Source organism: Onychostoma macrolepis, chromosome 09 (genome assembly GCF_012432095.1).
Source record: "Onychostoma macrolepis isolate SWU-2019 chromosome 09, ASM1243209v1, whole genome shotgun sequence".
In the NCBI taxonomy this organism is placed as follows: domain Eukaryota; kingdom Metazoa; phylum Chordata; class Actinopteri; order Cypriniformes; family Cyprinidae; genus Onychostoma; species Onychostoma macrolepis.
Genome location: NC_081163.1, coordinates 15,718,759 through 15,735,249, shown reverse-complemented (window position 1 = coordinate 15,735,249; position 16,491 = coordinate 15,718,759). Strand labels below are relative to the sequence as shown.

General features: G+C 38.7%; 4 protein-coding genes across 15 annotated transcripts in view; 2 read left to right on the top strand and 2 right to left on the bottom strand.

Moving 5' to 3' along the window:
* Window positions 1–29: 29 nt before the first annotated feature.
* ift88 (intraflagellar transport 88 homolog) lies at window positions 30–10,752 on the top strand. 11 transcript variants are annotated; one of them, XM_058788118.1, is made up of 30 exons: window positions 30–64; window positions 685–771; window positions 856–918; window positions 1,014–1,073; window positions 1,177–1,218; window positions 1,387–1,440; window positions 1,521–1,584; window positions 1,746–1,815; window positions 1,947–2,037; window positions 2,118–2,222; window positions 2,302–2,404; window positions 2,510–2,624; window positions 2,746–2,977; window positions 3,068–3,138; window positions 3,243–3,329; window positions 4,017–4,116; window positions 4,978–5,064; window positions 5,176–5,362; window positions 5,528–5,636; window positions 5,788–5,938; window positions 6,062–6,177; window positions 6,267–6,319; window positions 6,410–6,475; window positions 6,565–6,671; window positions 7,135–7,195; window positions 7,631–7,690; window positions 8,614–8,658; window positions 8,990–9,037; window positions 10,067–10,180; window positions 10,327–10,752. In XM_058788118.1, exons 2-30 carry the CDS (start codon window positions 685–687, stop codon window positions 10,446–10,448), a joined length of 2,670 nt encoding a protein of 889 aa, XP_058644101.1. In that variant the 5' UTR covers window positions 30–64; the 3' UTR covers window positions 10,449–10,752. The 11 variants fall into 11 exon arrangements, with proteins under 11 accessions (XP_058644101.1, XP_058644100.1, XP_058644103.1 ...); XM_058788117.1 differs by having other exon boundaries at window positions 34–307; XM_058788120.1 differs by having other exon boundaries at window positions 34–332; window positions 7,631–7,648.
* Window positions 10,753–10,906: 154 nt separating this feature from the next.
* On the top strand, window positions 10,907–12,427 carry il17d (interleukin 17d). The gene is made up of 2 exons (XM_058788132.1): window positions 10,907–11,375; window positions 11,929–12,427. Exons 1-2 carry the CDS (start codon window positions 11,068–11,070, stop codon window positions 12,239–12,241), a joined length of 621 nt encoding a protein of 206 aa, XP_058644115.1. The 5' UTR covers window positions 10,907–11,067; the 3' UTR covers window positions 12,242–12,427.
* A 146-nt stretch (window positions 12,428–12,573) lies between these two features.
* eef1akmt1 (EEF1A lysine methyltransferase 1) lies at window positions 12,574–15,076 on the bottom strand. Of its 2 annotated transcripts, none has more exons than XM_058788130.1 (5): window positions 14,934–15,076; window positions 14,644–14,804; window positions 14,462–14,544; window positions 13,167–13,456; window positions 12,574–13,063 (listed from the first exon to the last, which is right to left on the bottom strand). In XM_058788130.1, exons 2-5 carry the CDS (start codon window positions 14,791–14,793, stop codon window positions 12,933–12,935), a joined length of 654 nt encoding a protein of 217 aa, XP_058644113.1. In that variant the 5' UTR covers window positions 14,794–14,804; window positions 14,934–15,076; the 3' UTR covers window positions 12,574–12,932. The 2 variants fall into 2 exon arrangements, with proteins under 2 accessions (XP_058644113.1, XP_058644114.1); XM_058788131.1 differs by having other exon boundaries at window positions 14,911–15,030.
* A 65-nt stretch (window positions 15,077–15,141) lies between these two features.
* xpo4 (exportin 4) overlaps window positions 15,142–16,491 on the bottom strand; it is a 38,042-nt gene continuing 36,692 nt past the window's right edge. The window contains exon 23 of the mRNA XM_058788115.1: window positions 15,142–16,413. Coding sequence (XP_058644098.1) covers window positions 16,216–16,413 — 198 coding nt within the window. The 3' untranslated portion in view covers window positions 15,142–16,215. The remainder of the gene's footprint in view (window positions 16,414–16,491) is intronic.

The window sequence follows — 16,491 nt, the reverse complement described above, 5'->3', positions numbered from 1 at the left end:
CTTTTACAGAAGGATAATTTCTTGGATTGCAGCGCAGAAGGCGTTCATACGTACATTCAGATATGTAATGTTAAAAAAACAAACAAACAAAAAACCTAGACACAAATATAATCAATGCAGCAACTAATAGCGAAACACAGTAAAGTCGTTAGTGTGTGCAGCCTATGGGATTACGTCTCTGTTTCCTAGCAACCGACGTGTTGACGAGCGTAGTTAGCGAGCTGTAGCTGCTGTTGGGCTAACGTCACATACATGGGTTTTCGGGATATTTCAATTTAATACGGCTATTAATTTGCAATTTTCTTTGGTAAGCAAACTGCTCTGTTAACTAGGTAAGTAAAACTATCGTAATTCACAAACCCCAGATGTTGGCAGTTAAATTGTATACGAGATAAGGTTACGTGGTAAGGTCGCGAACTAGACATGTAAACAAACTGCTGTTCGAAAATGTTTTTTAATGTTTTTTTAACTAGGATTTTATTTAAAAATATTGGTTAAAAGTTGTAAGAATAGCTTCTTTTCTTTCTTGTTTTATAGATGCCCCCACTGTCCATTGTTGCCTGACAAATGCATTAGCCTTCTGTTCTTATAATTTGTAATTAGCCTATTTATTAAAACTATTGACAAATGTAGCATTCACATCAAAAGACTTGCATAAGTTTTGTTTTTGTTTTGTTATTTCAGATGGAGAACGTGCATCTTGTCCCAGAGGAAGAGGAGGATGATTTGTATACTGGCTACAATGATTACAATCCGACCTTTGACTCAGAGGTGCACAAATACTTGCACCTTTGACATGCATTTATTGAATGTCATAATTTGTTTTTATGCATCATGATTTTCCTGTCCCTTCAGGACCTTCACAACGATGTGGGCTTTCAGCAGGCAGTCAGGACTAGTCATGGCAGAAGACCACCAGTAAGTTATACTGTATCTGCTCTGCTGATTTATCTAGAACATCAAGCACACTAGTAATAATAGACAATAATTATTTATTTATTCAATATTTTTAGATGACTGCAAAATATCCTGGTACTGCTATTGGAGGACGGCCGATTGGAACAGCTTATGGGGTAAGTAAAGCATATGGATTTACACTACTACATTTCTGACTGAAAATTCAAAAGCTTACATTAGAATGATAGCATGTTAGAATGTACAATGTCTTATAATCAGGAAGACAGCTGTCAGGGCAGGAAAGGTGAAGGTCTCCAAGAGGTGAGAGATTGTACAGTCAGAATCAGGATGGTCAAACATAACAAGCACATTTCTTGTTGACTGTATTGGATTCATTTCATGTTTTAATGAGGGATTGTGAAGCTGTTTGTCAGATGTTTGTAGTAGATGCTATTTGTTTTCCTTTTTTTGTCTGATGTTAATATCTAGTCTCGGATGCCTGTTGGCACTGCTATGGGAAGGCCTATGACTGGAGCTGTTCAGGTGGGACAAATCTCTGGTTTATTTGTCCTTTGTCATATGGAGTGAAATTTTATTAATCTGTGTTTTTGTGTGTTGTACAGGACGGTGCGGCTCGCCCCATGACTGCAGTGCGAGCAGCAGGATATTCTTCATCTATAGCTAGAGGTGCTTTCACATGTGAAACCCACTTGTACATTTGCTGTTCAGACACATTTTGCTTGAAATATACTTAACTGTTACATAATGATATTTGATTCATACATTTCAACTCCTGAGTTGGTGAAAAATATGGCAATTTTCTTCATTTTAATTGTTTGAATTTCCAGGCTCAGTGTTTGATCCACTGGGACAGTCAAAAGGACCAGCCCCTCCATTAGAGACAAAGAATGAAGACACGTATGCATCCCTCTGCTTTCATAGTGCTTGAGAAGCCATTGACAGCTAGATTTTATTTCTAGATCCCACTTTACGTCTTTAGTTTTACTTGGAGATGGACAGCTTTTTGGTCTAATTATTTTCTTGTATAGTCCAGAGGAGAAGATAAAGATCCTCGAAAAGAAGGTGAATGATTTGATAGAGGAGAGCTGTCTTGCTCATGCTCGTGGGGATCTTCAGCTGGTAGGTATAGCTTTATAGCTGCTATAAGTGATTTTAAAGAATTGTCATTTGGATGCTGATTTGCTTTTTTTTTTCAACAGTCTTTAGAGAAAGCCAAGGAGGCTGGCAGGAAGGAGAGGGCTTTGGTGAGACAGAGAGAACAAACAGGCACCGCAGACCACATAAATCTGGATCTGACCTACTCTGTGAGTGCATCGCTCCATGTAAAATTCATGTCTTGACGGAAAACTGAAAATTCACATGACTCTTTCATGATTTGCTCAGGTGCTGTTTAATTTAGCAAACCAATATGCCAGTAATGACATGTACACTGAAGCCTTGAACACTTACCAAGTCATTGTGAAGAACAAGATGTTCAGTAATGCCGGTGAGCGAATTTCAAATGTGTTTTAAAATATCTCAGATTTCACTCCTCATTGATATAAGTGTGTTTCTAATATCAGGTTTTGTGTAACTGCTTACCCTACTATAGGACGACTGAAAGTGAACATGGCAAATATCTATTTCAAGCAAAAGAACTACACAAAGGCAATCAAATTTTACCGCATGGCTTTGGATCAGATCTCAAATGCCCACAATACAATGAGGTCAGTACTTGTAGATGCATGTGTTGTGTGAACTGCATAATTGTTTTGCACCATTCAGTTTATGCAGGTCTTGGGTAATTTGATGTGATTTTTCAGCACGTAAAGTTCTCTTATTGTATAGGATCAAGATCATGCAGAACATTGGAGTTGTGTTCATACATATGGGCCAGTACTCAGATGCCATCACATCCTTTGAGTACATCATGAGCGAGAGCCCCAACATAAAGACTGGCTTCAACCTCATCCTGTGTTACTATGCCATCGGAGACCGGGAGAGGATGAAGAAAGCTTTTCAGAAACTCATTTGTGTGCCCCTCGGTATTGATGATGATGACAAGTATATCCCTCCAAATGTGAGTGCATAATTTAAATCCTTTTTAGTCATATATTTGAACTGAATTATGTCTTATTCTTCATTGATTTTTTTTTTTTTTAAATTTTAGGATGACCCTCATGCAAACATGGTGATTGAGGCTATAAAGAATGATAAGCTTCACCAAATGGAAAGGGAGAGGTATTATAATGTATTGAACGTTCTGTTGGATCTATAATTCTTAAGCTTTGCGTTTATCATTCTCAGAATTTTTTTCAGTATTTTTGTTTTGCTTTTCTTTCTAGGAAAGCACTAGCAGAAAAATACATTATGACCTCAGCCAAGCTTATTGCTCCAGCCATTGAGTCGTCATTTGCAGCTGGGTTTGACTGGTGAGTTATTTATACTACTTTTCATAAGTTTGGGTCAGTAACTATTTTTATTGTTTTCCCCCCAAAAAAACAAAAAATCTTTTATTCAGCAGTGATGTATTAAATTGGTCAAAAGTGAATGTAAAGACAAAATTCTACAAAATATTTCTGTTAAAATAAATGCTGTTCTTTTGAATTTTTCATCAGACAATCGTGCTGCAGAAACAACAATATTAAATGTTTCTTGAGCAGCAAATTAGTATATTTAAAATGATTTCTGAAGAATTGCTGGGCGACTGAAGACTGGAGTAATGGCTGCTGAATATTCAGCTTTTCCATCATAAGAATAAATTACATTTTTTAAATGTTTAAAATAGAAAAGTTATTTTACATTGTAATAATATTTTACAATATTACTGTTTTATTTATTTTTGTTTCAAACATAGTCTTAGTGAGCAGAAGAGACTTGTTTCCAAAACATAAAAAAAAAATCTTACTTACCCTAAACTTTGAAGTGATAGTGTGTGTATTCCACAAGAGGGCGTTAAAGCGCAAGATTTGTCCATGCCATTCCATTAATAATATTTATGTATTATTTAATTTGAATAATTAATTATAGTTAATTATTATGAGTTAAGACCATTTCTAATAGACTAAAGTAAACCATCCATAGAGTTTGTCCTAAAGTTTAATTTGGTACTTTTTCAGGTGTGTGGACATGGTGAAGGGTTCACAATACGTGGAGCTTGCAAATGACTTGGAGATCAATAAAGCTATTACATACTTAAGACAGAGGGACTTCAAACAGGTATATGGGTCCCTGGAGACACACTCAAGTTATGTTGCATTTGATATATTACCACAGAACAGAGCCATATTGCTCTATGTCTGTGTGGAACCCTTGTTTCTGTCTTATAACACTTTCCACATTCAATGGTCCATTTTATTTTGTTTTCTTGCCTGTCCATCTGCATGACTATTGAGGCTGAGGTATGTTTGTGTTGTTGGAGAACCTGTGTGTGTGTATGTGTGTGTCTTTCTGCTGTAGTCCTTGTGTATATGTGTGCTGATATTGTATTGTGTTGCAATTGCTTCTTTCATTTTATGTAGCAGCAAATGTAATGTGATGTAACTTAAGTGTATTTAGGTATTTTTAGGGTGGCCATATGTGCTGTTCATATGGGACACGTCCTGGCCAGGATTTTAATATTGCCTAAATCATCCAAAGTAGTTTGACCAATAACATGCAGGTGTTGTACATAATCAACCAATCGTGGTGCTGTGCGTGAGAAAGTGAGATCTACAGAGAATGATCAAAGCAATGCAAATATGCGCACGTGTTTGCTCTTTCGTTTGAATTGAAGCGTCGCTGTGCACCGATCAAAAAAGACACTTAGGTAGGCGCGAGAATGATTTGAAAGCACAAGGAGCCGTCTGCTCTGCTCTCTATAGCTCTCATGAATGTCACACAACGATCTACCTGCACAGTGAAAACAGCCAAAACCTGGATATTTTAGGCAATATAGAAATCCTGGGAAGGACACGTCCCATAAAAATGGCCTGTATGGTCACCCTAGGTATTATTCAATGATATGATAGTGAAATATTTGTCTACATTACCAATTTCCTTTAAGTCACTATAAATATGCCTAATCAATTTTGTTTCCAGGCAGTCGAGACGCTAAAGATGTTTGAGAAGAAGGACAGTCGGGTAAAAAGTGCTGCTGCCACTAATCTTTCTTTTCTTTACTTTTTGGTGAGTACATTACTATAAAGCATTGACCTCAAAGAGCTGGTGTTAATAAGGTTCTCACAGACATGCTCTTGTTTTGTTGCTTCCATCTTTCTATTTCTGTGTCATCTTCAGGAAAAGGATTTTGACCAGGCTGACCGCTATGCTGAGCTGGCCATGAGCGCCGACCGCTACAACCCTGCTGCCCTAGTGAACAAAGGCAACACAGAGTTTGTGAAGGAGGACTATGAGAAAGCAGCAGAGTTTTATAAGGAGGCTCTTCGTAATGACTCATCTTGCACTGAAGCTCTCTACAACTTAGGTCTGCTATCACAAACTTGACATCCTAAGGGTTACATCACATGAGATTTACATAAATTTGTGCTTTAACCTTTCTACATTTGAAATGTTTCAGCTGAGACCAAGACTATATATATATTAATAAAGTAAGCAATTTTAAAGCAGAAATCTCTGTATCCTCCTGCAGGTTTGACCTATAAGAGGCTGGGTAGACTGGAGGAAGCCCTGGACTGCTTCCTCAAACTGCACGCTATCCTCAGAAACAGTGCTCAGGTCATGTACCAGCTGGCTAATCTGTATCCTTCCTCTCAAAATTTAGATTATATAAAACTCTGCTCTGTGATGGTTTTCATAATTTCAGTTGCCAGGAAATAGAATGTATACAGTAAGTATGGTAAGTTAAAGTTCATTTGCTTGGTAAGAGTCATATTCCTTAAGTGGCTTTAGATATGAGATGTTGGAGGACCCTCATCAGGCCATTGAATGGCTGATGCAGCTCACCAGTGTGACCCCCACAGATGCCCAGGTGTTGGCCAAACTGGGAGACCTTTATGATAATGAAGGAGACAAGTCACAGGCCTTCCAGTACTATTATGAGGTAAAAAAAAAAAACACGATTGCAGTTAAATTTTTAGTGGATATTTTTGGGTATTCAAGTTACTGAAAGAAAGAGAATTGGCAGAGGTAGCATTTAAAATAATAAATGTGTTGTTTATTTCAGTCATACAGGTATTTTCCCTCAAACATTAGTGTCATTGAATGGTTGGGAGCATATTACATCGACACCCAGTTCTGTGAAAAAGCTATTCAGTACTTTGAGAGAGCTACCCTCATTCAGTAAGTTACTAAATATTATATGAATTTATCATGAATATTCTGCATGTATCTGGAGATTTTTTAAAATAATCACTTTTCATGAATTTCAGACCGACACAGGTGAAGTGGCAGCTGATGGTGGCTAGCTGTTACAGAAGAAGCGGTATGAACTTGACAATAATAATACATTTAACCATAAGCTGTCATCTCAGTGCCTTCAAAATCATGATTTATATTTTTCATTTGTTTTCAGGAAATTATCAGAAGGCACTTGAGACCTACAAGGACATTCATCGGAAATTTCCTGAAAATGTTGAATGTAATGTGTTCAACAGTTATTTTCAATTCTTTTTAATTTTCTGTACCCTTCTCGAGGCTCTGAGTCTCATGTCATTTTCTGTCGGGCAGGTCTACGCTTCCTGGTCAGGCTGTGCACAGATATGGGACTAAAGGAGGTGCAGGATTATGCCACCAAACTCAAGAAAGTTGAAAAAATGAAGGAGATCAGAGAGCAGGTACCCTGATTTCTCTCATGCTGTCTTTTGCTTCAGAATAGAATAGATCTTTATTTTCTTTGTTAAAAGGAACAATGAAAAAGCGTTTAGCAACTCTTTAATAGGAGAAACACTATGTTTATTGTTATTCTGCTTTTACAATTGTCCTTATTATTTATATACAATGTTTACAATGTAAATAAAAACAGGTGAATATGTAAAAAATAAATAAGCAAATAGTTGAGTGGAAGCGAGGAGTGAACAAAAACACATAAAACTGTTTAGAGGGATAAACAACTATCTTTAAATCAAGTGTGGAGAGTTTCAAAGTTTAGAGTTTAGAACAAGAGAGAGAGAGAGAGATTACCTGGGTTTCTTCTTCTCCTGTTCCTTTAGCCAGGAAACCCATGGTTAATTATTGAAGAACATGTTTGTTGGACAGTATATGAAATATTTGACAGCATTCTGCTATTGACACACACAGAGGGTGAGGTCTGGGAGAGACAGCAGTGCTCGAAGCCGCAGGGAAGGCAGCGCTGGCAGTGGTGAGTGGACAGTTTTAACTTAACCTCATCGATAACCTTTAAAATGAAATACTAGTCATTAACCGAATACATGCTTCTACTCTACTTTTTCCATCGACCTCAATCTGTAATCTGCCTCTTGGTAAACAGGAAATACCTCAAACCTTACACACACTCTCCCTAAGAAACCGAGTGGTATGACTGTAATTCCTCTAATATAGTGAATCCAGGTGGACAAGCTTAGTGGAGACTGCTAGCCCTGTGATGTGATATTTCATACAGACAGTGCATGTGTCTTAAACACCTGTTCCCTAAATCACAAGATTTAGAGATTTTAATGCAACAACTTCCCTTTAGACCTTTGGTTTGTTTTAATTTATAGTGTAGTAATATTATGATTTTATTTGATTAAAAATGTTATTATTTTCGTTCTTGATTTCTCTTCTGGGACATCAGATGTGGATCTCTTGTCAGGTGATGTCCCGTTATCAGCTTCAGGCAGTGCTGGGTTCAAAGGTCATGCAGCGTGTTCATTTTCAAACAAGTGACTGTTATTAGCCTCTTTCTGCATCTCACTGCTCTCTTCTTCCAACACTTTCTTTTCACATCTCCTAACACATTAGGAAGCGGCACAAACCCCAAGAAGCCCAGTGGTATGATCATTCCCTGCCTCAGTAGAATAGAGCAGAAATAAGAGGAATCTTCTTTAATATGAAAGTGGTTGGTTTTATAATGGATTTGATTTGGGTTCTTCATAAATTGAATGTAGTCATAATTCTTATCACTGTGGAAAATAAGAAAAGTAAAGGGCATTCATCCATTTAGAAGTTTGGGGTCAGTAAGAATTTTTCATGTTTTTGAAAGAAGTCTCTTTAAGTTCACCAAGGCTGCATTCATATATATCAAAAGTAAAACAGTAAAAGCTGTTTTATTTTGAAATATTGTTTATATATATATATATATATATATATATTTATTTATTTTCTGATTTACATATGTCAAAAACAGTAGTGCTGCTTAATATTTTTGAGGAAAAACATGATACATATACTACAAAGTATATTTACAAAAATATAAATCACTAAAGAGACACCAATATGTACAAATATTTACAACTCAGAAAAAAAGAAAAAGAAAAACTAAACTTAACTTCTAGCTTATTTTAAACCTCTAACCTAACTAAAGAAAAGAAACAAAGAAATCAAATCTTCTGCGCCAAGCATTCAGACCATTCAGACACAATTATGAAATCTCCCATATTGGGAGAATAATGGGACAGAACTGAATTTCTTCTTCCCAGAAAGCATTTTCTTTTCCTAATCTGCGTTCTCTTTCACTTTATATTGTAAGCTTCATCTTCATCATTTTGTTAGTAATCTTTTCTTCTCTTTGTTTATTGTTTATCTCTATTATTCTGTTCATGGCTGTGCACCTGAAAGGGAGCAGCTCAAGCCCCATCAATACCCCTCCTCTGAGAGCCAGTGGTATGACTACACACACTACAGAAATACATTAGAGGAAGAGCTCACACACTCCTCCTGTACAACTATAAAACAAGCATGCCATTGCATTCTGCTCAAGAATAAACTGCTGCTACTGCACCCGTTAGTCAGCTTTGTTACGGATGCCATTCATTCCTCACATTCTGCCCGGCAGTCAACACAGAACACATAATACTAAGTTTACCATTCTATTCACAAATAATCTTCATTGTTGTATAGCACAACCTGATTTGTAAGCCTCAGCACTCTGTCTAGCCTTTCCACTGTCTCTTCAGAGTTCTGTCTTCTTCTCTTTCCTTTCTTTTCTCTGCAGTTTCTCGCTCAGAAGCTAAGTATAGTCCTGTGCTGGAGCAGGGCAGGGGTATGTACTGATCAATCCTCTAGATGATTAAACACATAGCTGCAAGCTTCATGGAAAACTTCAAACCCAGTTGCCCAGTCCATATGTCAAGATGTTGTCTTTAATGCCTGTAGTTCCCTGTAATGATACAGCGTTCAAGGACATGAATTCAATCACAGCACAATAGAGAGCAAACATGTGCTGTGAAAGCCCTATCTGCCAAAACCACTGTTTCCAGGGAATATCCCGCTCTCACTGTGTTACAGAGTGTTTCCAGCACCTTCTTTCTGTTTGCAAAGCACTGAGTGCAAATAAACCAGTGAAATATTTCACAAGTACACTCCTGAACAACAGTGTCCCAGTTATCAGAGCGCTTGATCTCGCTGTACTCGCATTACTGTTACTTGGCCATTTGGATGCATAAACTGATATAACATTAAAGACGTTTTATGAATCCGAACAATAGAAGTATTCAGAGGCAGTGTTTATTTAGCTTTTTGTTTTATGTGTGATAAATGTTTATTTTGATTCTGGCTTGATTCCTCAGTCAGGTATACATGATAGGAAAAATACGTTTTTCATTTGAATGCCTTTGTGTTTTGGGACGGTTAAATGTAGTTACCTGCCTGCGAAACTCCGGTCTCACATCTGCCCCTCAGCGCTCTGTTCCTGTCGTCACAGCCGAGATGTGAAATGCAGCTGTGTGCCGTTGTCTTTATGCAACACAAATGCTTTCCATAATGCAAGTCATATGGTTGCAGAGTGAACTCACTTTAATTAGGATTCTAGTGTCACGTAAACGTTGCTTCAAGTGCAAGCTGGAGCTGTTTGTCATGCTTTTTGTTTTGTTTATCAGCATTCTCTAACATTTGTTTTGTCGTAGCATTTAAGCATGGCTTACATTGTTGATAGTGGCAAGTCAAATGCGAAAGCCTTTTTTTTTTTCCTCTTTTGTTCAGAAGAATCTGACCAGACACTACTGTAAAAATAACTCTCACTCAATAAAGTTCAAGAAGTTCAACGCTGGCTCTTTTGGATGTGTTTTCTCAGACAGTGGACAGAGCAACCATGGCACCAGCGCCAAGGGTGAGAGGCTTAGCGTTAAACTGAAAACTCTTCCAGGATCCAATGAGCCGTATGAGGCCAGCACCCAGCAGGAAATAGGTGAGAAATAACAGTAGTCATCATTTGTGACTGATAAACAGTCTAGTAAAGATACAATTGTGGTAGAATACTTAATTTTTCAGTACAGAAAGAAAGCTTCTGGCCTGGTCTGTGCTTATTAAAATGCATCGTATTCATCATTTTAGATGCTTCGTATGTCGATCCTTTGGGGCCTCAAATGCAGAGACCGAAAACTGCAGCGAGGAAACGCACTGAGGAAGATGAGTTTGCTGATGAAGAGCTGGGAGATGACTTACTGCCTGAGTGATGTGTGCAACGGATATCAATTCAGTGGAATATCTGATATATGCCAAGCCACTAAATTTGTCTGTATTTTTGTAGTACTGTATTTTTAGTAGTACTAAAGTACAAATTCTTTTCCAGGCATCTTATATCTCATTTCATTATGCTTTACTATATTTTGTAATAATACATTTAGGGATAATACAGTTTATTACAAATTATTTATTTCATTCATTTTGTGCATTGTAAAGACATCAACTTTTGTACTATCTGCATACAGTGATGGTAAAGATGTAAGTGTAAAATATTAAAGTACAGTATAGACTTTTCTTTGGCATCTAATGATTCAATCTCTTAAATATATAAAAGGAATACAGAACGTTCCAGAAAAAAAAAAAATCATGAAAGTGAATTTTTCACATCAGCTCAAGCAGAGCATGATCATTATTCAGTATCAAACAGTCCGCCCAATATCTGGAGTCAAGTATCCTGAGCGCATTTACGGGACGGACGGATGAGCAGCTTTATGCAACAACTGGTGTTGTGTCTGTAGGTCGGTTTAAGAGCTCTCCAGGGATTTACTTTATCTTTTCCAGCGATCCCTTCCCGACAGTAAAGCGCGTTTAGACACGGTGTAATCTGAAATGTGCGGTCGGTTTGCGTCGACGCTTGTGTTGGTGTTGCTGTGGTGTTGCGGCAGCGCGCCGGGTGAACGGGGACCGAAGGTGTCCAGGAGAGCACCGATGACTCGCTCCTGTCTGGACTTACCGGAGGAGATTTTGGAGCAGATGTTCGGGAGACTTTCGGTCGGGGTTCTCAGCGCGTTTCATCACACCCTGCAGCTCGCGCCTCCAGAGCGACACAATCTGACCTGTCAATCAGCGTCTCGCCTAGCGCGCGACAAACCGCGCACCCCTGTCAACTTCCTCAGCCTCTCGCCCTGGGCGTACAGGTAGGACCCCGAAACTGAGAAGACTAGGATCGGAATACTAAATAGCTTAACCATTTAGTGTTTATGAGGAAGAAATATTTTTTGGACTTGAAGGCGGCATGAATGCAATGCAGCAATTGGACTCTAAAAATACAAACAAAAATGTTAACAGTTCATTCGTTAATTCTTTTTATAAAATCACTTCATTAAAAAAATAGGCTACTCGTGTGTACTTTAAATCAATAACGTCATGAAAAACTACCAAAAAAAATCTTAAATATATCGACACCACAATTTGTGTGTTATTTCGAGTCACAGATGGCTAAAATAATAACATACGGTTCGGTAAATCAGATTAATTCAATAACCGTAACGCCTGATTCACACGTGTTTTGATGCACCGAGTCATAAGAATCATTCAATCGGGAATCGATTTTGTTTCGGTCATGAAAATAATTCAGTTCTAAAGAAGAGCCAGTTCGACTGTGTGTTCCCGACTCCAATCCTGTGCGATTTGATTCCTCGCCTTTTTGTCTGCAAGAAAAATAACTTTTTTCATTATTGTTCATCCAAGAATCTCCCATGATCCAGCGAGGTACCCTCGATATCTCCCGGAGGCGTACTGTTTGTGTAAGGGATGCCTGAGCGGACCGAACGGGGAGGAAAGTGAGCGCTTCCGCAGCACTCCAGTGTTCATGCCGACCGTCATACTGCGCCGGACCGGCTCGTGCGTCGGGGGCCGGCATTCCTACACGGAGAGCTACGTGTCCATCGCCGTGGGTTGTACTTGTGTGCCATTGTTGGAAAAAGACAGAAAAACACAGAAGGGCAAGCCAAGCGTGAAAAGAGTATCGTCTAAAAATTCCAGTACCTTCAGAAAGAACTGATCCATTTTAAACTTTTAGTTTTTCTGTGTCATTTTTGTTGCCTTCATTTTTTCTTTCAGTTGGTGAAAGGAAAAACTTAAGACAGAACTTGCTCTCGCAGCTGCAGATTCTAGTCTGCAGTGCCAAGCAAAAGGAAAACTTTCTGTGCCAAAATACAAACATTTTCTAATCCAAAGTACTTTGAGGAAGCCAGTCAGCATCATGGTGTTAGATAACCAAATACCGTTCAGATGTGTTCAAGTATACAGAAAATCATTAGAAATGCTTCCGTTAAAGGCAAACAAGGATATCCTTTACAAGACGACATATTTAGCATGACTTTGAGTCAGTCCTCCTATGATTACTTTATTAAAATGACAAGAACACTGATATCGCACAAGTCTAGCGTATAGTATATTATATACAAATGCATTTAAAACATTCACTTCAAGCCTATTTTATACATTGAAACAAAGTTAAACTGTCTGAGATTGTTTGCTTCAATTTTATGCCAGAAAGCTGGGTGTGCAATTGACAATGCAAGTCAGCCAAAGTATAATCAAAGACTGATCGCAGATCAAATCCTCCGCTGTAATATCTGGATCCTGCTATGGACCTCTTGGAGTGAGAGTATTTACTGTTCCAAATAATCATCTGCTGATGTTTGATTGGAAAAAACAATGTTCAAATGTTGTCAGATTGAAAGCCTTTTTCATGAGAGAAGGCTTGATTCATAGTTAACATAGCAGCGGAACTCATTGGCCAGATTGTGATTGTGTTTTGGTAAAAAACTGCACATCTTCAAATCCATAAGTTTCCCAGTAAGCTCCTCCATAATAGCTCCTATAAGAATAAGCCAAAGGTGAACATGAACAAGACATGTCTTTCTTCTCAAAAATCTGCAACATTATATATGTACATATTATATATATTCATTTCCACTTGCCTGTGCAGAGCAGGATTTTGTCCTTAGTGAGGTATTTAATGGTGAGTGCCACCTTGCTGAGACACTCTTCAGACAGATATGGAGGGTCTGCAATGACAATGTCAAAGCTCTGAGGAAGCAGATCCTCAGGCAGGCACAGAGGGTTGTTGTAATCATAAAAAACAAACTCCTCTCCATATGCTGCGAAACGTCGGTCAAACTCCAGCAAAACAGCAGACACACTGTCTGACCTCGTGGATTCCAACTGCTTCAGCTTCTGATACACACTTGGTGCACTTATACAAGCTATCCTACAAACCAAGAAAAAACACATTGGAGTGAGAGGGGACACAATGGAGCAGTAATATATATTGGGGTCAGTAAGACTTTTTTTTTTTTTTTTTTTAAAGAATGAAAACTTATTCAGAAAGGATTTATTAAATGGATAAAAAGTGAGAGAAATCTTTTGTAACGACGTAAAAGTTATTTTCAATGTTATGGTTTGCACAACTGTTTTCAACATTTATAATAAATGTTTCTTGAGCACCAAATCAGCATATTAGAATGATTTCTGAAGGATCATGTGAGACTAAAGACTGGAGTAATGACTACTGAAAATTCAGCTTTGCCATCACAGAAATCAATTAAAATTTGTAAGTTATAATCAAATAGAAAACCGCTATTTCAAATTGCCAAAACATTTCACTGGTTCATTCACACTTCTTTTAAAATCATAAAAACTCAAACTTTTAAATGCATGTATATAGAAGTACATTTAAAAATGTTAAATGTTTTGTCATTTAGTTAACCAATTTACAGCACACTCAGCGAAGCACAACTAGTCACACTTTGGCTAAAGTTGGTGTTTTGATTGCAAAAAACAACACTTGTGTGACTCCTGTAGAAGGGGGAGGTCAAGCTGTCAAATTTCACAATGTTTATACAAGCTATTCTACAAGCCAGGAAAAAAATATTTGAGAGAGAGGGGAAACATGATGAAGCAGTAATTTATACTGGTCAGTTTTTTTTTTCTTCAAAAATAATGAAATGTATAGTGTTTTCCCTCTCAACGGGATATGATATCAATTACATGTAAATGTTAATTACATATGAGTTTTTCCATGCCTAGGATCGACTTGTTTTAATGAATTGGTTGAGTGAATGTTTTCGCTCACAGCACAATTAAAAAACAAAAAAAAACACTCAGTTGTCGCCTCCTACTGGTGTATTGAGGTAACCTGCGGTCAAGGCCATAAATGAATCAACGGTAGTGAACACCCATCTGTAAAACCTGGCCAAAGGCGCTCGAGACCAACCTCCCATGTTCTCCAGCCTGCTGCATGACTTCCTCTGCTAACCGTATAGCCGTGTCTTCACTGTACCAGAACTGACTCATACCCTGATCACACAAACACATGAGCTGGTTACCGATCTCAGATATATAGCCTACTTGTTACAACAATCACCACGCAAGACACTTCTAATGCATGTACTGTACCCAGTCTTCCTCTACAGCACCAACGCAGAACTTGTCGGTCTTGATGGAGTTTTGTTCCAGTCCCGTCCTTCCACTCTCGGCGTAAAACTCTTGCAGCGCTGCGAGCGTCGCGGCGGAGAGCTGAGGCACATCATCCTCGCTGTCACTCATTATAACAGATCCTTCATAACAAAATGACAAGGGAACGCGTAAACATTCAGCGTTATAACGCTCATTCAAACATGATGCTAACGGTAGCAAAACATACTTAATACAAACGTAACGTACGTTTTACCCAGTCTTACACTTACCTGACCAATGAACGATGCCGTTACAGGATGTATTTAAGCAGTAACTTACAAACTCCAAACAGAGGAACAGCGCAAGCTTCACACGTGTTTGCAGTACGGTGGCCGAGCGAGTACAAACACGCTAAATCCCAACGCGAACACACGCGCGCGTGTCCAGACCAGATATTTCATTCCGACAGACAACATATTGAAAATATAGACCATGAAAGACCACTCACTTTTTATAGGAAGTTTATATACACTTTACAGATCATTTCAGGCATTCCAAAATAACAATTAGTGCTTTGAACAATGGAAATAAAGACCATCAAAATGCCCTGAATAAAACGGCTGACATCCCTCGAGCATCATTTTTGGTATTTTATTGCTACAGCAACGTCGACTGTTCCACAATTCTGAGTTTGTTTGTGTGTGTGTGTGAGCTAGTGTAAGTGGAACACTGTCTAAATTATTTTTGAAAAACAAAACCTCATTGGGAACATCAGGCGATTGTGTGAAAATGTCTATCGTAATTCAACAGACCTGTATTTTTGTCGAGAACGCTTTCAGTGATACTACTGCGATCAGGGCGAAATGACAAAGAGTAAAACTACAATCATTCAAATCAATCAAAGAAAAATTCAAACTAGCCCCTTGTCCTTCTGGTGAAGTTGTATAACAATAAAAAAAAATTCCATCAACTATAATCTTATAAAAACCTTTCAGTTCTTTTAAACACTTTCATTTTTTGTCTTTTTTGAAAATATATATACAACCTTGAACACAAAAGTGATTTGGTTTTCCAAAAGGGCCTTCCTGCGATTAAAGTTTCATTGGGAAAGGCTTTTTCGTTATCAAGGCAACCACAGCTCACAATCCTAGTTACCGTGATAGAAGTAGGACACGGTTCTATTCGTCACTGTAGACACAGCTGGATCCGAGCCGTGAGAAACCATATACAAAAGGCACTCGAGGAAAAGCGTCTGCAAAAGACTTGGATGTTTATGTCTAAAAGGGGAAGGAAGGGGTCAGTTTTCAGAAAGATCACCCCTCTGCATTTCATAAACGTTCATCTGAGGAGCTCTCAGTGGCAAAGTAAACAATGGTCAGATCAGACAGAGACGATCATGACCGGCCGTCCCCTCTCGGCTTTCGCCAGCCTCTCTGCTCTCTGGAGGCATGTGTGTCTGAAGGCCCAGAGGCGTCTCAGCATCTCCATGGTTTGGCATGGTGAAAGGCTTCTCTGAGTGGTAGAGGGGGTGGAGAGGGGAAGCTGTTGCGGACAGTTGCTGGAGGAAGTGGCTTATTTGACACACAGAAGCCCCCCCACATTGGCAACAAACTCCTCCAGGCTCTTCAGGAAGGCCACCTTCTGCTTGCGGTCCATGGTTGGAGGCGTGCTGCTGGCAGTGAGGCTGTTAAACGCGTCTGCCAGCCGCTGGTAGATCACAGCGTCCCTCTGATTGGAGAGCAGCGTCTCCACCAGCTCTGAATACTCCGCCTGAGACAAACACCATCACTTATCAAACACCACATCGACTGCTAATGCATCACAAGATCATGCATTTCGTTCAGTTAA